Here is a 20621-nt window from a genome sequence, read left to right on the forward strand (position 1 = left end):
ATTATTAAACAGTTGATGTCTGTTTGTGTTCTGAAGATAATGTATTGAAGTTTTATATTTTCTGTGTACATTTAAACAGGCTTCATCTCCATTTATTGTTGCATTTATTCCACTTTGTGCTGGTCTTGTGAGCTTTGCATCTCTTGTAATGATCATAGAAATAATTACAACAGAAAACTTAAATATCTTTTTCCAAAAAAATCATTGTCTTCATGCTTTACAGAAACTAAGTTTTTTCTTTGACATGAAGTCAGGAGACTGTGAAGGGATGAAAGTGGAACAGATTAAATGGAGAAACTGCTTTAATTTGTGTCTGTCAAGAAAAAGATTGTAAACTGCTGCGGCACAGGAAGAATAATGTGAAAAGTATGGACAGAGCAAAGAGGAAAAAAAAGCAGTAATATTATTACGATTTTCTAGAGGGTTTTTTGTTGTTGTTGTTGTTTCCAACTTTTGGTAAAAAACAACAACAACAACAACAATCGAGTATTCATTTCAATCAGCTCCACAGTAATCCACTCCGTGTGGTTTCCGCGCTGTTATGTTGAAGATCCTTCCTCTGTGTTGTTGTGGTTTTTCTCGGACTTGACGGCTGCAGGTTCAACATGTCGGCGTCTCTCAGAGTGATTCAACCCGCGGTCGGAGCTCTCCGTCCGGCCGGCTGCAGCTCTCTGCTGCGGGGGAGAGAGCCGAGGAGGGGTCCGGGGGTCGAGCGCTGGATGTCGGACTCGCTCACAGGTACGGACCGCTGCCTCCGGAGCTCCCCGCCGCGTGTCCGCTCCGTCACCGGGGATCAACAGGCTGGTTCCACCGGGGACTCCTGCAGGGGGAACCGGCTGCTCACAGAACCAGCTGCTGACAGCCTGGGACTGAGGATGGATCTGTAAAACTTTCTACACAGACCGGAAATGAGCCTCTTTAGAAGCGGCTGCAGGAACTTTAATCCACAGTTTGGTTTATATCGAAAGTCTGGAGCGTCAAGCTGGAGGAGACGCAGGAAGTTCCAGAGACTGGAAGTTTGATCTGAACTGTCTCGGTCTGGATGCTCTGGTCCTGGTCTTTACTCAGTTTTGGCACCTGAAAGTGTTATTCTTGTCTCAGCACCGAGACTATTTGATTCTGTTTTGTTTTTGTTTTCACTTCAACCTGAAAAGACTCGTGTTTTGTTTTTCTCAGGAGGAAACCTCAGACCACTAGAGGGCGTCAGAGTCCTGGACTTGACGAGGTGAGATCAGCGATTCAGACTCAACTCGCATGTAGTTTTTTAACCTGAGCTCTTCCCCTCAGTATCAGAGTTGAAGTTAATGAATAAAGTGTTTCCAGGGTTCTGGCCGGTCCCTTCACCACCATGATCCTGGGAGACCTGGGAGCCGAGGTGATCAAAGTGGAGAGACCAGGTCAGAAGTCACGCCTCCAGCCATCCATCTCTCAGCCCAGCATCACTTCCATTTATTCAGAGTTTCTTTCACACATTAAACTCTGTGTCGTCGAGCAGGAGCCGGCGATGACACTCGGGCCTGGGGTCCTCCCTTTGTGGGTTCAGAAAGTGCTTACTTCCTCAGTGTCAACCGGAACAAGAAGGTGAGGTGGGAAACACACACACACACACACACACACACACACACACACACCCAAAGTGTTTAATGTGATGCTCACTGACCTGTTTGGTTTGGATCAACCAATCTATGAAAAATAAAACTACTGAAATTTAATTCTAGAAAAGAGTTTCATCAGAATGCTAAAGTTACTTAACAAGTCAGTGAAGACAAAAGTAATTAGTTACTTTGAAGTAGTTCATGATAAAGATTCTCTGTGTAATGTATTCCACCTGAATTTACATCAGTTTGTGAGAGGAAGACGCTCTGTGAGCTGGATGTCAAACTAAAGTTATTTCCAGCCGCTCATCTAATTTATTCACCTATGATTCCAAAAAGGAGACATATTAACCCTGATTGAGCATCAACAGGAGGAGAATGATTCACTTATATTCGAAGACTCTACACTGATCGTCCAAAGGTCTGCCTCAGTCGCACACTTCCACCTGCCATGCAGCACAAAGATCCACGCAGAGACAGGAGCGCTCACTCTGACACAAACTTTAAACACGCACACAAAACCAATGACAACACAGCCAGGGGTGTATAGAACAGTCATGCCAAGGTAAAATTAAACTTCACCAACTTCGACAGTGTGTTCATGGCCAGCAGAAAAATGTGTTAAAAAATTCCTACGATACAGAATCTGATTTTATAATTTAATAATGAGTGACTGGTACCAGCTGATAAGGCAGTGGAGAAGGTGAGAGTCGATAAAACAATAAAACATTATCATCAAAGTGTGATCAAGGTTGAAACGTTGTCAGTCTCTCGTTACAAAAAAGCTGTGAAACATTAATTGCTGTGTGATTTCAGAGCATCGCTGTGGACCTGAAGCATCCCAGAGGAGCCGAGACCGTCCAGCAGGTACCTCTGAGCGTCCTGCAGCGTTTCACTTGACGCAGTAACATCTGAGATTGAGGGATTCAGACATCACTTCAAGTCAAAATCATCGTTTTTGCGTTTTCGTTTCGGTACATGGTCCAGCCCTAAATCAAACATTCTAAAACCCTGAGTCATCCCGTCCAGTCTGCAGACCTGAAAGCAAAACACACTTCTTCCAGTCAGCTGTATTGTATCGGTTCAGTATTTGTTAACAGGTATTTGGGTGCTGCTGCATGTAAGGACGATGTTTGAATGTTGTGTGTGTGTGTGTTCCAGCTGGCAGGAGTGTGTGACGTGCTGCTGGAGAACTACCTGCCGGGGAAGCTGCAGCAGATGGGTTTGGGCTTCGAGCAGCTGAGCAGAGTGAACCCGCGGCTCATCTACTGCTCCATCTCGGGTACTAACTCGCCTCAGGCCGCCTTATCTCAACCGACCCCTGAAGCTGCCTCATCCTCAGAGATGTGAGAAGTGCAGCAGTGGATGAGTCTGTATTGATCCACGTGGAATCAGACGTGATTCAAGTTTGGATTCCCGGCCAGAAACCAACTCATCTTTTTTCCTGGATTTCCTTCTTCTTCTTTTTTTTTGCAGTCCAAGCCGACTGCTTAAAAAATGCAAAGCTGCTCATTAACGTCTGAGAAATCCTCCCTCTCAGATCCCACATGTTTTCATTTAGTTGTGCAATCCCCTCCTTTGTGCTGGCCTCTGCTTGCTGCACTTCCTCATCTGAGCCACTAGATGGGGATATATTCCACAGTAACGACAGGCGGGCGGCAGGTTCGCTTCATGTGAGGATTTATTGTCTTTACACCGTTTCTTGATGGGTTTATTAAGGTGTGGACGGAGGACTGCTACCTCTGCTTTCACTGTGAGGCCTCTGATCTGCCCTGAAGTGTGTTTTTATGGGTTCTGTAGCAGAAATGTGTCCTGTTGTGTCACTGCAGTTGAAATATTCTGATATTTATGTACTTTCACGCAGCTAAACATGACAGCAGATTTAACTCGAATCCATGCTGAATGAGATGGCTGTAAGTCAAAAATGCACTTGCAATTTAGACACTGTAAGGTATCATGGGCCATGGGGTAGCTTAATTATGAGGTGCAATATGTGCAAATGTTTAAATAAATGTACTTTTGTGTTGAATTTCCTAAAGCAAACCAAATAATCTAAAAAAAAAAGAAAAAGTTTAAAATCTCTGTGTTTCTATGTTTGGAGGATAATCAACTTACCACCAACAGTTTGATCTTGTAATGCGACTTTGTATCACGACTTGGCCAAATGAGTCAAGCCTCCATCCAATCTTTCCTCAGTCCAGCACGAACTCACTGTTGTTGCAAACCACAGAAGTAGCATGAGCAAACTCTGGATCGATTACCAGGCTGCCCACTCCTGGAAATCCCTTTGTCCCACATGAAGGTGGAGTTAATCCCTCCACCCTGCAGTTTTCCCTCAGCCCAACTAGAAAAGAAGGAGCTGCAGGTTCTGACATCCAGCTTGTTTTGAGGTTGAAGAAGTGTACCCATTTGGTAATAACACAGGAGGTTGTGCATCCTCACATGATTAAAAGGAAGAAATACAAGCAGAAATTCTTGGTTTCCAACTTTTAATTAAAGTAAGTACTGCCCCTACTCAAGTAAATAAATGGATCTAATTCAGAATAGTTACATTTTTATTACATAATGTATGATGATGAAACTGACTTCTTTGTATACAAATATAAACAGAACAATACAGTCATATAAAGTAACAAGTGTAAATATGTAGTTTGTGTAGTTCATGTAATTTTGCCCACATGGATATGTCGACAAGGAAAAATGTCAGGGGACCGAGAATTGAACCCTGAGGTACGCCACAAAGTGATAAAACTGCAGTACCCAGCCCAATAAGAAAGGCCCCCGGTCTGGTTTCTGATTGGTTAATCTCACTGCAGTGGAGCCAAACTCTGATGGACATGCCCACTGCTGCAAACATGCAAAAGCAAACATTAAGAAGAGAAAGAAGAAAACCAAATGTGAGTTTCGCAGGTCAGTTTTTCTGTGACAGAGAGGTTTGATTACTAAAAACATTAAAGGTGCATTAAGGAGTTTTACAACCTTAAAAATTAAGGCTGTGACTTTAACGCGTTAGTTACGATTAATTAATTACAGAAATTTTAACGCGATGAAAAAATTATCGCAAATTGTCGCGGAACGTTTGTCACCAGACGAGTTTCACCCGGACATATTTCGCTGTGACACAACAACGAAACAGCTCCCGACTTGGCGACTTTCTCGTTAAATCTGGCGACTTTCCAAACCCTCCTGGCGACTTTTTTTGTCAAAAGCGACTAGCAACAAATTTAGCGACTTTTTCTGGAGCTCTGGAGACGTGACAGGACGTCTCGTTCTGCAGCTGCTGTCCTCAATGAGCTGCGGGTGCTGCGTGAGCCCCTCCCCCGTCCCAAAGCACTCACAGGCGGCCAGTCTCAGCAGCGCCCCCTGCTGCAGTCAGAGCAGAGAGCAGACCCACACCACTCCTCCACACTTCAAATGAATCGCGTGTGCGCAAATACGCCGCTGCTCACTGCTGACAAACCAAGAATCAACAGAAGAAAATTCATTTGTAGTTCTAAACATATTTAGGGTGTTTTTTTAACTCACATTTTGCTTCTCCCATGACGTTATTCCTCTCTCCTACAGCGTCCATTACAATTACATGCAAATTGCAAATTAGGTAACGACCTCATCTCGCTACTTCCGGAGACTTTTAGGACAGCCAATAGTGACTTTCCTTACTGGGGAGTTGGCAACACTGCTCCTGACGACAGCGCACTACTTGGTCTCGTGCACAGAAAATTTAGATTTAAAAAGCCAGCGGATGGCAGCGTGGATAAAACCAAAGCTGTATGCACATTGTGCAGCAAAGAATTTGCATGCCATCGCAGCACATCGAGCCTGCTGTATCAACTGAATGCTAAGCCTGTTGCAGCAGCGGCCAACACGCAAGCCTCGCATACAGCTAGAGTTGAAGAGGACGTCACTCCGACTACTTCAAGGAACCTCGCCCAGCCCAACAAAAGTTGCACTAATCAATCTGTATTGGTTTATTTGTCTTGGTTAAATTCCTCCTTCCTTGCTGAAAAAATGAACAGTGTTTTGTTGCTTAAGCTTATGTATCACTATATTGATTCACTATACCAAAATCCATTAGAAAAAGAAAGGTTCTCACTGATCTCGGGTCAAATATCGATATGCGATTAATTGAGATTAATTAATTACAAAGGCCCTAATTAATTAGATTAATTTTTTTAATCGAGTCCCACCCCTATTAAAAATACTTATTTTCCACCATAAATATGTTACACATTTTTAATGATGTGTGCAATGTGCCCTGACATATTCATTACAAGTACCTCTAACAGCACTAAATTGTCACTTGAAAGTTGCAGTGCCGGTCCGGCACCAGAATTTTTTTTGGGTAGAATTTGAAAGGAATGACGTAATGCACGCTCCGGCTTGTTAAGTTTCATTTTGTCTGCCATTACACCGCCAGATGCTTAGTGAGCAACAACTGAGCAGGATCTTCCAGAAAGTAAGAAAAGACTGGCTTCTAGCACTGCCACAGCTCCACACAGACTCCACCAGGTAAAAGAAACTTAAATTTTACTTGAGCGCTACTAAACGAGCGAGGAAGGAGTTCCCCTCTTCCGTGCACGCGAGCCACAGGCACGAGTTTTTCACTAAGCTGCATAACGCCCAAGGCCTGCAGGGGGCGCTGTTTCACATAAAACGTGCTAACTCCTTAATGCACCTTTAAATATATTTGCGTATTGTGTAAATGTAGAATTTGTTATCAAATATTTAGTGACATTAATCTGCTGACTAGTTGGTGTCATACCATTATAATGTGTTGCCTGTTCTTGGCTGTGGTGTGCATGCCATGCACAGTAGCAACGTTTTCCATTTCCACAGAGAAAGAGAAGGAGAATTTTCAAAGCTTTGTGTTTTATCGTTTTCCATGAAATCGGACCCAGCTCAAGTTCCACTTTGGGACCTGTTTTCTAAAAATTGCATTTTCAGTTGCTCTGAGCACCGTTGTCATGTAAATGCACGCCCAAAACACACCCAAAGTTTTCCGATTTGCCTGGAAAACATTGTTGTGTAAACTGGGCCTCAGTCGGCTCCGGATGTCTGAACCGTGTTCTCTACTGCTGAAGCAGCTGTTTGCCGCTCAGAGTCGCTCCTCTTTGATTTGTTGCTCACTTATCGCTGAGGCCTCGCAGTCTTCATACTTTGCTACCTGCAGGTTGCACAAACGTCAGATTTTCACTTCATTTCTCCTGAACGCCCTCGTTGATGTTCCCTCTGACTCAGAACTTCGACCTCTGCGACCTCAACCGTTCACTTTCACCGTTAATCCAACCTCTCATTCAGACCTCACCCATCATCGTTAACTACATTCCTGAAACTGTCTTCATACATCAGGTGTCCTCTGCATGCAGCCTCACTGTGTTTCTGAAGGATTTTCAAATTTCCCTTGAAAAAAGTATATAGGTTGCAGTTACAGCAAATAAAGTACATCTCAGTTGAAGTTAAATTCAGGTACATTTACTACAATTGTCAGAAAAGCTTAAATGTGTATTCACATGTTGCTATGCCAGGACACAGGTTGGTGCTGCTTGTTTTTGTCATTAAAACGCACACATGCATGAGGACAACAACACACTACAAACATTAACAATGGGAATATGCAGACTTTCAACTCCAAAACTTCCAAATCCAGGAGAGTATGGATTAGGTGTCATGACATTGTTATTATCCATCTACTCTCAAATGTGCTGAAGAAGTTGTTTTCCCCCGTTTCCATGGAGATGGAGCATTTTCAAAAAGTTCCAAAGTTTGTGTAGCTGTTTGACTCCGGGCAACTTTTTCACTTAAACTGACTCCTGAAAACCAACCAAAACTTTCTGTTTTCACTTCAGATCACTGTGTAAACTGGGCCTTATTTTCCAGTTTGATGTGCTTTTTTTTTTTTTTTTAACTTAAAAAAAGGACATTTAGTGAAACTGTTTTTCAATCAAATCACGGAAAAAGAGAAAAGGGAAGTACCGGTAGATTAAATTCTGTTATTTCACTTAACAATACCTATGAACAGTTTTGGATTATTACTTGTTTTTATCACATTCCATGTTTTTCCTCTTCATTTTTATTATTTTCATTTCCTTTTGTCCCCTTTTTTCTCGCTCTGTTCCAGCTTTATCACAACGCCCACATGTTTGTCCTCCTCTCCTTTCTTTAAGAAAGGACTACATTACCCAGGAGGCCTCATTAAGCAGCAGCAGCTGGACGCAGCGGGCAGATTTATGGTTTCATCCTGAGCTGTGTGACACAGAACAGGACGCTGCTCAGATTGATGTCTCTGTTCACCAAAAAACCTGCACTTCCTGACAGGTTAATGAAAAAAAAAGTCAACTTTAAAGAGGGGGAAAAAAAAGAGATTTATTTAAATCACAGTGGACTTTGTGTTTCCTGAAGATGGATGGTTTTCACAGTGTGGACTGTTTTTAAAAGTATCAGTCACCTTCTAAATAAACATCCTCAATTTCATGAATCTAGTTAGACCACAAGGTCATTTTTGTGTCTTATAACTTCTTTCACCAAGAAATAATAGACTAGAACCAGGCTCCTGAACTGGAAGAGCCTTTTTTTTTGCTTGTTTAAGGTACAGTATTTTAGCTCCAAAGTTCCCCTCAAATAGTCTAAACTGGGACAGGGACTGGACGGGTCCTTGATCTGTACAGCGCTTCCTGAACCGTGCGCTGTTCGTGCTCAGCCGGTCGGCGGTTTAAACCGCAGAGCCGGACCCGGACATGGCTTCGTGCACTCATGCAATGAGATTCAGATCATTAAAGCGGAGCCAATTGTCTGTTTCTGGGTCTGTTTTTGGCTTCAGTGGTTTTTCAGACATGGTGGACTCCGTCCTCACCTGGTTTTTGATTTGTCCTTCTGTAGGTCGGATGTGTCTTCTTCACCCACTTGAATGCCGCATTTGTTCTCCGCTTGTGTATTTTACGATGAATAAATACGTCCAAAGACAAGAGAAATGTTTTTACGTCCTTGAGTCGCGCTGATTCATGTGCAGGTGCTCGCAGCTCCGCTCGCTCTTCCCTCACAGTTAAAATCATCATTTTAAAAACATCACATGCAGTTTTCTTTAATCCTTTTGATGTGAAGCGAGTGCAGAGTCGGCACTATTTCGGAAATCTATCTGGTTGTTTAGTCAGAGCGGCAGACTCAACATGCAGCTGGAATGTGGCTTTTTCCTGGAAGAGGAGCCGCCAGGAGGCTGATGGTTTGGTTCCCTGCTGCGTCTCGCTCTCAGTGAGGACAGAAACCAGCCTGCTGCCACTAAAGCAATCATCCCTGTGTGTTTTCAGGCTATGGACAGACTGGCCCTCAGTCTCAGAGTCCAGGCTACGACTCCATCGTCTCGGCCGCGTCGGGAATGATGCACATCACTGGTCCAGAGGTCAGATTGTTTCCTACAAAACTGCTCTGTAATCCATTGTTTCCTGTTCTTCATCTGTCTTTGATGGCCTGCTGATGCTAGAGCTTACCCCAGCTGAATGTGTGTGTGACGGCAGGTTACACTGGACAGTTGGAAAGTTAAAGGTCTAATACACGATTTTCTCGAAAAGACGAAGCCCCAAGTCTGTTACTCACTTTTTGAACAACGCGCATGCGCCAGACCATCCGCCCGGCTCTCCTGCTTCTCCCAGGAAACGCGGAAGTGTACGAGCGCGATCTCCTCTTCTCTGGACGTGCACGGCTCTGTTTACAGTTTCTGCGATTGGCCTCGCTCATAAATAAAGCTTTTTTTCTGAAACAGTTACAGTTTCATTATGTCAGACTCGCCATCGGTAAGTACTAGCTCAGAAGCTCACCGGCTACATAAACACTCCGAATGCGCATGCGCAAAAGGGAGAAGCTGATTGGGCGCAAGCACGGAGAACCGCCTTACGAAAGCAGCTCGTCAGAATGATTGACAAACAGACCCACCAATTATTTAGGTGATCCACCCGGAAATCAAAATCGTGTATTATACCTTTAAGTGCAAAGCAAATAAAGGGAGATGGATAATTGCTGTAAATCACACCTCCGAACAACTTGAAGTCGCCAGTGATCCTGAAACAGATGCAGAAAACATGAGAACCTGAAGAAAGAGGAGAACATGTAAACTCCACACAGTAAAATCCCAAGTTCTATTCTCGTAACTTCTATTCCTCTTTAGAACAATTAAACTGTGGCGTACCTCAGGGTTTAGTCCTCGGTTCCCTGCTGTTTTTCAGAATATTAGATTACACTTTTTCCTAGATGATGCTCAGCTCTATTTTTGTGTTGATTAACCAAGTATTGTTTCTGGTTCTGAAAACAAATATGAAGTTATTCTGAAATGTTCTGATTGGATCTAGTTTTATTTTCCCAATGTATTAGCAAAGCAAATTTAAGTTTTATTTTCTGCACTTGTCTTTTCCAAATTATGGTTTGTGAAATGTTCGCACTTCTAATTTTTATATCTGTTCTCTGAATCAAGCCGGAATTTGTAGGGGTTGATGTATGACACTGTTTATCATAGCAAGAAATACAGATGAACGAGCATCCTCATCAAGATAAAGGTCAAATTTGTAGTTTCATTCACGTTTCTATGACGGGACAAGAATTTATAAATATTTGTCATGTCCATAAATCGTTTCTTTTAATATTCAACCATAAATAGAAGACCATGTCCCCTCCCATAATGCACTGTTTCTGCGTGCAGGACGGTGAGCCGGTGCGCCCGGGCGTTGCCATGACGGACTTGGCGACGGGTCTGTACGCACACGGAGCCGTCATGGCGGCACTGCTGCAGCGACACAAGACAGGAAGAGGAACGCACATCGACTGCAACCTGCTGTCCTCTCAGGTAACCAGCAGGAAACGTGCTGAAGCCTGAACATTCACCTGCAGAACCATTCTTGTGAAGAACAGTGCTCTTTCTCTTGCCATATTTTGGGGGATTTTTGTGCTCCTTACCAGTGGCCACCCGGTATGAAATGGCTTGGATTGTCAATTAATGAAAAAACTTCACTGATTTATCATGCAGCTTTTGTGAATTAATATGTTTTGGAATTGGTCTCACTCTAATAACTAAGGCCTCGCCAGCCTTGCAGTACCACCTTTTACCACAACGTGGTACCAGGAATCACTTATGAACAAAGCCTTCTTTCCCCAACAGAATTTCAAATTCCAAAAAATATTTTTGCATTTTTTTCAAGCATTTCCACAGAAATGCAGTTGGAGCATTTTCAAAAAGTTCCACCTTGGGAGCCATTTTCAAAAAGTGGCTTTTTCAGTGGCGCCAAACAATTAATCTTTTGAACATTAGCAGCACATTACATGTAGAAACTTAACCGGCGTTTTACCTTGAAGTAAATTTTCACGTAAACTGAATTTTTCTTCCCTTACTATGATGCTAATTTACAGTGTTGTGTTCACTGGCAGCTGGTAAATGAAGCCGCTGAGTCTCGGTAGAAGTGAGCGTCCGAAAGCAAAACACTGATTCCTGCAGAAATGTTTGAGCCAGAGTCGTCATTAATTCTCTGAGTTCAGCCTTTCATTTCCTTTAAAAGCTTGGGGATTTAGAGACAATGGATGGAACCTGTTTGATTTGTCGGGTCAGGACGGACCACTTGTGTTTCAGTGTTGCTTTAAATCTTGAAGGATTTTTTTGTAACTTCTGATGCCACGATTCATACCAGTTCAGCTCATTTCAGACAGTTTCACTCTGACCGACATTCACTCCTAGTTGTTTTCTCAGCAGGAAATTCAGTTTCTGAATTTCCTGCTGAGAAAACAGCTCGGAGTGAAAACTATATTTAAGCCAGTCACGTCTGGCCCGATTCAAGCGAACCCTGGTGTGATGAGTGTGTTAGTGTGCCTTTGTGAGCACTAAACACCACTCAGTCTGTCGATAGTGGTGAGTAACACACAGTTAACACACTCTCCTTCAGGTTTTCAGGGTAACTGACTCGCATTATCACACTCCTCCCAAATAATTCTTCAAAAAGTAGGAACACAACAACTGGACACTGTCTGCTGAATTGAGCCAATCACAGCCGACCATGGCTGCCTGTGACACCCTCTATTGAATGATTGAGGTTCTGGCTGATTTATCCAGGGAGTCTGAGCTGGACTCGGCTCAGCAGTGATCGATGGACAGAGTTCAATAAATCAATGAAACGTTATTGATAAAACATGACCGTGAAAGCAAGGCTGCGATTGGTTTCCGAGGCTCGAGGTCTCGATCCCTGCGGTCGACTCCCGGGGCTGCTACACATAAAAAACCCACAGTCCTCCCCTCCGCTCGTATCCCATGATGCATTCCTGTATGAAGTCGCTGCGACCGCAGGCGCGCTGGCCACAGAAGTGAACAATGAATCCATGTGCAGGAGTTTAGTTGGAGGCGTCGGGGGAAATCTAACCGCTGCACGGCGTCCCCGCGAGCTGCCTGCAGGCCGCGAAGAAAAAAAAAAAACTCCACACTAAAGGCTGAAAAGTCAGAAGTCTCCCAAGTTCAACCAGACAGTATAGTGATGTATCGGGAAAATGATGCGTTCATGGAGGACTGGAGTTTCTGGAGAAAGACGTCAATCCAAGAAAGAGAGAAGATCAAACTTTAGTCTTTTTTCAATATGAATGACTATAATAATAATAATAATAATAAGCACACAATAAATCTTGACTTCCTACAAAGTTTTTCAACTTTATCTGTGCTGCAAAAGTAGCAGAAGTTAGACTGATCCATAGAAAAGCGTGGCTTCACCTGCATTATATTATAATAATAATAATGCATTGGTTTTATATAGCGCTTTTCAGGACACTCAGAGACACTTTACATTGCATTATTCATTCACACCATACTGGGTGGTGGTAAGCTACTATTGTAGCCACAGCTGCCCTGGGGCAGACTGACGGAAGCGAGGCTGCCAATCTGCACCATCGGCCCCTCCGACCACCACCAACCATTGACTCTGACAACTTTCATACTGGGCAAGGTGGGTGAAGTGTCTTGCCCAAGGACACAACGACAGTTTTACGCCTGCGGGAGCGGGGATCGAACCGCCAACCTTCCGGTTATAAGATGACCTGCTCTACCAACTGAGCTACTGTCGCCCTATATTAACAAATACAATAATCCGCAACTCCTCGCTGAATGTTTCAGAAGGAAACTATTGGATGACACTATAATTTACACAAGGTCCCTGAAGGCCTCATATGTGATGCTGCAATTTATTAGTCTTGAACAAATGAATGCTTCATATGCAGATAATTGCTCGACCTGGAATTTACAGAAGTTCCCTGAATGCTTCACAATCATACAATCAGGTGGCAATGTAATTTACTGAAGTTTCCTGAATGCCTCATCAGTAAGCCGTCAGTTTCACATCAGCACCTCTCCTCACCAAATGCCTGACGTGCAGACGATTGGTGGACACTGGCATTTACAGATGTCCTTTAAAAAGCCTCATGATGACAGGACACCCCCTCATGTAAAGCCAGTAATGTGTTCACCTAATACAACCTATGAGATGACAGTCAGATGAAGCTATATTTTACCAAAGCCCCTGAAATGCTCAGGCAAAGACTGAGCATTTATTTAGCATGCACAGCTATAATGCTGATATCTGCATTAATCAAATACATATTTTAAAAACATTCCTCAAATGTCTCACGTTATCGGTAGATGTTGCACAATCCAGGATCAAACCGTTTAGGATACACAATAGTTACGCAACAGCTTTCATTCGTAGAGACTACAAGTCTACGTGTCCCATGAACGCCTCATCCATCGATGCTGTCTGTAGATGCTCTATGTTCAGCTACTGCCAGATACTGTGACTTACGGATGTTCCCTGAACACCTCACAGACAGACTAACTAAGATGTTATAACTGGAATCCATTGAAGCTGAAATTTCCAGATGTCCTGTGAACTTGTCCTCTCAGTAGATGCTGGAATAACGCAGAGTGACCCTTTTAGATATTATACATTTTCCTCTGCTCCGGGTTTTGTGTTCTACTTTGACCTCTAACCCAGCGGCTGCTTCGTCTTTTCTGATTTAGCTGTAAGCGATCGTTTTCAGTGTCACTGAAACTGCTGCAAGTCGACTGTCGGATCTGATTTAAAGCTGCGTCGATGATTCAGTTTGTTCCACATGTGGCGTCCCGGTCCTTTTGTCCTGCGCTTAGCGCACGGCCGGGCCCTGTTGTGGGATTCCCTGTTCAGAAACAGAGTAATATTGGGTTCCTGGCGGAGCGTTGAGTGACGGCGCCACCCATCCGAGGACCTGGCCGAGTCTTTTTTCCTTCGCGTCAACATGCTTTCAGAGCGTTACGACCTCCGCTGACGTTCCGCCGCTCCTTCTAATCACACGTTTCCCCTCTGTCGCTCTCTGTTTCCTGAGACGCCGCCTCGGAAAACGCTGCAGGATTCTGACATTTAACAACATTCCTACGGCGAGGCAAAGACCACATATTCAGAAGGATTTTTTAATCAAAGATAACATTTAAAAGCTTGAAGTCTGAGCGATGTCTTTTATCCTGAAGCGATAAAGGGTTTAGGAGATAAGAGAACTGTAAAACTTGTTCAAACGAATAATTCTGATGTGAAAGCTCAATGTAATGTAAATGTAATAAAGATGATTTACAGAAGAAGTAAGCTCAAGTGGAACAGGCCAAGGTGACTGTGAAGGACTGTTCACTATGGCTGTGGTGTGCACGTGCAGTGCCAGTTGAATTTTGCCCCGTTTCCATGGAGACAGTTGGAGGGTTTTCAAGAGGTTCCACTTTTTGAGAAAACAAGTTCAAAAGTTGCATTGCGATGCGGAATTTCAGAAAAAATTAACGTCCCACTCTTCTCTGTACTATTATGAAAACACAGCGCCGCCTTGTGGCCGTGCATCCAAACCACAGTGTTGTATATTTCTGTGAACTTGGAATGTTTCTGAAGCAAAAAATGCAAAAGTGATGCAGCTTTCAGTGTAAAGGTCGTGCAGATGTCTCTCTGCTCCAGCATAACTGACCCAGATAAGTGCTGTTTCATCAGGCCCTGCAGAGGCCTGACCACGAGCCCTTCCTGTGAGTCAGGTGTGGTGGAGCTGATAGGTTTCTGGAACATGCACCTCGGCGGTCCTCGTGGAGAGAGATCGGAAAACACTGCGCCACGGTATCATATGGACGGTTTCTTTCATTTGGGAAAATGCAGGAATTCCAACATTCAGCCAAGAATTCCAGCTTAACATGAGGTAAAGCTGCTTCTTTCACCAGCTTGGAGCACACACTCAGGCCTAAAGATCCCAAAAGTTTTTATTACTACATTTTTCATGTGTTATGTTGGAAGTTATGTGCGTTGTGAGAGGATGACTGTAGATTTCACTGTGGGAGGAAGATGTTCTCTAATCTAAATGTTCTCTTCTTGTCTGGCAGAAATGACCTCATGTCAACAGTTAGCTCAGTTAGCGTGACAGAAAGAGACGGGAGTCATGTCTACACACACAAGTTTTACCTAATCAACATATTTCATCATTTGATTCATCGCTTCAAGTATTTTCTAGATTGAAAAAGGTAAAATCGAGCTTGACTTGAAGTCAAATGCAATGCTTCTTAAGAGGTTTCCTTTGGAGGGATTGTTATCGTTAGAACAGGAAGTCCTGGCATTCGGCCACTGATAACCCATTAATGGAACTTCATCAGTCTTAGACTCCAGCATGACGGACTGTCGGCAGATGTGATCCTCCTCATAGAGATTAAAACAATTTGAAGAATGTAAGGAGGAGAACGTGCAGACGTTTGTCTTCACATGTTGGGAGGAAAAGTCAAAATGGAATACTGTAACAGAGTGCCGTTACTGTACAGCCTGCCTGAAAGGACGCTGAGGATGTTTTGTCAGATGTCAACCAGACACCTGCTCAGCTCCCGGCTCCGTTTGATGAAGCCTTCACTCGATCCTTCGGCGGCTGCAGCTCTGTGTTGATCTTCCTGCGGTTTTCTCTACATGAGGGGGGTAGCTCGGTGATGACTGTGGCGGCCGTGGCAGGATGTCCCGTGTCTGCTTTCAGCCGGCGGCAGCGGGGCGTCGGAGGCGTTAAAGAGCTGGGAAAAGCCGCTGAGGTGGAGACGGACAGATTCGGTGAGGCTTGACTGACCGTTGGGTAAAACGAGAGCGTGGCGGTAGTCTGGGAGCAGCGCTGCTTGGCCCAAAGAGTCGTGGAATTCCGACCGCGGCTGATCTTGTGGTAGTGAACTGAAGGTGTTTTCCAGAGTGGAGGGGAAGGAGAGCAGAGATGTGGTTTTCCTTCAGGACGGTGCGCCGGGCGAGCGCCGGGCGAGTGCCGGGCGAGCGCCGGGCGAGCGTCGGCCTCCATCGGCGGCGCGCAGCAATGAGGCCGATGACAGCTCAGAAGTAACACCTCTCCGTCTGCTTCTCCCGCTCAGGTTTCCTGCATCAGCCACATCGCTGCAAACTATCTGAATGCCGGGAAAGAGGCGAGACGCTGGGGGACGGCCCACGGAAGCATCGTACCGTACCAGGTAACACCCCAACCCCCCCGTCAGTCTCTCCGTCAGAAACTAGAGAACCTCAAGGTGCAGGACGCACAGCAGTGGTTCTGAAAACCGCTGCGGTAACCCGGGGGTCAGGGGGACGTCGCTCCTAGCATAACTTTATAGATGGAAGTTGATTCATCCTCCAACAATTCAAATTAGACCTTTAAGTGTGAGCGTCTGTACAAGGTTTCTACAATCTGAACATGTCGCCTTAAATGCTGCGCAGGAAGGTGTTTAATAGAGCCTCACATTCACTGAACTGCCATTCTCAAAGTTTTCATTGATTTAGTGTCAAATACAATCCGGTCCTATCAAGGTATTTTTACTAAGAAAAATCCAACAATTCCACATGAAAAAGCAAGGAAAGGAAGGAAAAACTAACTTTTAACAAGAGGAAACCTGCAGAACCAGACTCAGAGGAGGAGACTTTCTGCAGAAACAGACTCAGTAGAAAACCAAACTGCAAGCTCTGACTTTCAGGTGTCACCACGTTATGTTTTTGCAGACTACAGATAAATGTATCTGTTGGTCCCTGAACGCTTCACGTGAGAAATGTAAATTGTGCAAACATTGTATTTCCTGAATGCCTCACATGCAAAATATCCACACACTTTGTACCTCACTGAAGGTTGCAGCTGGATTCCAACCTTTTTGAGTTATTCCCGAAATGAAGGCATCAAAATCTGCCAACATTTTACTAACTTCCCCAAATGCCTGTCTCAGTGCTGGTTTATGAGTTTTTTTCATGTCAGCAAGTTCTCAAAATCGTTTTTGGAAATGCAGAAAATACATGGTTGCAAAGGTTTATGAAGAACTCCCGTTCCTCTCAGAGTCATTTGAGAGCTGGAGAAGGTTTCTATTCTCAAAGCTGACATCAGGTTTTCAGAGAAACGATTCAGTGACACAGTTTCTAAACAGTCAGAGGTCATTAGTGTCAGTCTCTTCCAGCGGTTTAGTGTTGCAGCGTCTCCTGTGTGGAGGTGACTTCATGAACTCACCCTGTGATCTGCTTATAGAGCGTACACTTCCAGTTCTTCGCGAGCTGCTGAAGTCTCTTATCAAAGATGTTTAACGTGCTTTTACTCTGTTGATCTTGCGTCACAGTCCTTTTTTCCTGGGATTTCAGCTCCTGATGGCTTCAATGAACCCGAAGGTTCGTTATTCTCAGTCACACCTGCTGAAGCAGAAGTCCTCACCATTTTCAGTTCAGAATAAAAAGCATTTTCCCAGAATTGGATCATTTTCCCTAAGCTCCAGGAGCTGCTTTCAGGAAGTTGAGTTTTCAAGTGGCTCCAATCACCGTTTTCGTGTCAACGGACCCACAGTACACGACAAAAGATTTCAGTTTTCACTGCCAGACCTTCTTTCTCGAAAGAGTCCGGGTGTTGAACTTGGTTTCACCGTTTCGAGACGAGCAGACTTGTCTGTCGTCCAGAACTACCATCTGCTGAAAATCTCCATCTGCTTGAGAAGAACCTGAACTTTGGAGCCGCTGAAGTCTGGCTTTAATCGAGAACGAGAAAACATTTCACTGAAACTCTCTTTATCTCCAGAGTGTTCTTCTAAATGCCGACCCTGCTGCTGTACTAAAGTTTTTTCTTTGTTTTTTTTTTTGAGAGGATATTTATAGAATGCATCAAACTCTCTCAGTTTAATCAATTATGATTTAGTTTTCTTGCTATTTTGAGTAGAAGTCGGTCAGAAGTGGGGAGCGTCCAGCATGCTGTAGTCTTTGTTGTACATTGAAAGCCGTGTTTGAGGTGTGTGTTTCGCATTAGCCTCTGAGCCGGGGGGAGATGTTACCGAGCCGTTGTGTCGCTTCATAACTCGCATGTGTGCGTTAAACATACACACACAGATAAACTGTCAGCTCCTCCCGATGCTTCCCTCCTTCCGCCCGGCGACGGCGGCGGCGGCTCCATTCTTGTGGTCGCCGTCTTCCCCTCTCAGATCTAATCCTCGTGTGAACCTCTTTACCCACAATGCCGCGCTTTCTCCCTCCCCCCTTGGGGCGCCACCGGAGATGAAAGGCAGCATCGCCGCAGATCATGACAGTCGAAACAACAGAATTATTGGTGTTGCGGTTTGGCGGCTTTTGAGGAAGATATTAAAGCCGAAGAAGTCATCCGTCCCCGCCGCCGTCCCTCAAGTTCACTCACATTCGATTTCTGAGACGGGTCAATTCACAATTCCTTCCAAAAAAAAAAAAAAAAAAAACAACCCAAGACATCCACCGTGTCAAAGAAGAGACACATGAGGTGAAAAAAGCCGAGCTGGGATCGAGAACCTGCAGACGCGTCTGAGGCGAGGGAATAAAGTCGTGTTTGAGCCTCCCGGGGGAAGAAACAGGACGCCGGGCGCTTACAGCCGTCTGCAGGCTTCAAAGCGTCCAAACAGAAAATAAAGCAGTATTTATTACATAAATCTCCGCCGCGCTTCATAGGTTTATTACTGATGTTCAGATAGCGGCACAACTGTAATCAACTCACCGCAAAAATGGAAACAGGACGACGCTCCGACTTCAAAGCCTCGGAGAAGCCGATGATTTGTTGGCCTGAAATCTATATTTGGTTTGTGGAGGGAAAAAAAAAAGAAAAGAAAAAAGGAGACTATCTCATTTTTCAATCCTCCGACTAGAAAAGCTCAAAAACGTCCAAGATAAGTGGAAACAAATTGCTAAAGTACTGGCTGCATGTTGTGTTAACTGCACCGTGACGTCCTGGTCTCTGCTCGCTGGATGCTGCCTGACGGTCACAGCTTCACTCGGTCTTCACTGTTTCACTGCTTTGAAGATATTTTCCTCTTTGAAACATCATCAAGACACTGCTTACTCTATATCTAAAGTGGCTTGGCATTAGCGTCCCGTGTCTTAAAGGAATACTCCACCCAAAAAACGATTTGGCCTCATTTTCTACTCACCCTCATGCTGAGAAACACTCTGGAGCACTTTTTTGACGTTTCAAATGCAGTTGGAGATGTTTGGGGACTTTCGTAGTCAACAAACAGGGACCGACAGCGCCCGACAGAAAAAACGGTCCATAAAGTCCACAAAACGTGTCCATTTTCCTTCATACTGCTCGTCCGCTGTAATCCAAGTGTCCTGAGCAGGTAACGTCCATAATTAATTCTTAACGAGGTAATTTAGTATATTTTAAGAGCGTAAACAGTGCGCTCTCGTACAGCTCGGGTGCATGTCTGCGCGCGCACCCTGAACTACGGAAGCCGCGGCAGACCAAGCAACACGCTTGTGCCCTTTCAGCAGGACACCGAATTCAAAGCTTTAAAACAGTAGCCAATCACTTTTGTGATTGTCCACAGCTCGGTCACTCACAGCAGAATATATACAGCGGAACTTCTTCTTCTACGCTTGCAATTTAGTAAAGTAGTAGCTGAAAGCGCGCAAGCGTGTTGCTTGGTCTGCCGCGGCTTCCGTAGTTCAGGGTGCGCACGCAGACATGCAGTGGAGCTGTATGAAAGCGCACTGTTTACGCTCTTAAAATATACTAAATTACCTCGTTAAGAATTAATTATGGACGTTATGCGCTCAGGACACTTGGATTACAGCGGACGAGCAGTATGAAGGAAAATGGGAACGTTTTGTGGACTTTATGGACCGTTTTTTCTGTCGGGCTCTGTCGGTCCCTGTTTGACTACGAAAGTCCCCAAACATCTCCAACTGCATTTGAAACGTCAAAAAAGTGCTCCAGAGTGTTTCTCAGCATGAGGGTGAGTAGAAAATGAGGCCAAATCATTTTTTGGGTGGAGTGTTCCTTTAAAACCTGTGTCCGAACAGGTGAAGCAAGGCATTTGGGATAAAGATGAACTGAAATGTTAAATGAACGACTTGCAAAGAAAAGCAACCCACATTTCCATTGTTGCAAACAAATCAAAAGTGTTATAAACAAGGGGACCAGTAAGGTCTGAGCTCAGGGGGTTAAACTCATTCGCAATATCATTCCTTCTATTTTCGATAAGAAGATGAAAACCAATATGACAAGATAACAAGATTTATATACAGCTCGGGGAAAGCCAAAAGGAAAAAATAGAGCTTTTCTTCTTTTCTTTAGCTGAAGAAGAAGGTATTTTTTTTGGGGAAAAGGTGAAAAATGCAATTGTTTTATGTTAACACTCCAGAGAATAATGGCTTTTTGTCAGATTTTTAATTAAAGAATGAGTCAAACATTTCCCCATGGAATGTCAGGCTCTTCATCAGGACGCCATTCACACAGGCAAGCGACCGTTCACCGTTTACCCTCAACACTGTGGAAACTACCGACCAGTCTCATTACTTAATGTTCATGAAAAAAAAAGAGCCTGTAAAGTTCTGGAAGCCACACTGGAGAAATACTTCCCAGTCTGAGCGACCAGCACCAGGCTGGGTTTGTTGAAAACAGATGCTCGGCAGATAATTTGCCCAGATTGCTGCACATCATGTGGAAAAGCTGGAAAAACTGTGAGCCGCCGTTGGTTTGTCTTTAGAAGCAGAGAGAGTCGAATATATCTGCCTGTTCAACACACTC

At 44.3% G+C, this 20621-nt stretch overlaps 1 protein-coding gene across 1 annotated transcript in view; it reads left to right on the forward strand.

The window, feature by feature from the left end:
- Window positions 1-605: 605 nt before the first annotated feature.
- LOC115394609 (succinate--hydroxymethylglutarate CoA-transferase) overlaps window positions 606-20621 on the forward strand; it is a 67025-nt gene continuing 47009 nt past the window's right edge. Inside the window, exons 1-9 of the mRNA XM_030099954.1 lie at window positions 606-738; window positions 1177-1225; window positions 1324-1397; window positions 1496-1581; window positions 2412-2462; window positions 2757-2877; window positions 8897-8988; window positions 10279-10422; window positions 15991-16086. Of these exons, the coding sequence (XP_029955814.1) occupies window positions 606-738; window positions 1177-1225; window positions 1324-1397; window positions 1496-1581; window positions 2412-2462; window positions 2757-2877; window positions 8897-8988; window positions 10279-10422; window positions 15991-16086 (846 nt within the window). The remainder of the gene's footprint in view (window positions 739-1176; window positions 1226-1323; window positions 1398-1495; window positions 1582-2411; window positions 2463-2756; window positions 2878-8896; window positions 8989-10278; window positions 10423-15990; window positions 16087-20621) is intronic.

The sequence above is a fragment of the Salarias fasciatus genome, chromosome 9 (genome assembly GCF_902148845.1).
Source record: "Salarias fasciatus chromosome 9, fSalaFa1.1, whole genome shotgun sequence".
In the NCBI taxonomy this organism is placed as follows: domain Eukaryota; kingdom Metazoa; phylum Chordata; class Actinopteri; order Blenniiformes; family Blenniidae; genus Salarias; species Salarias fasciatus.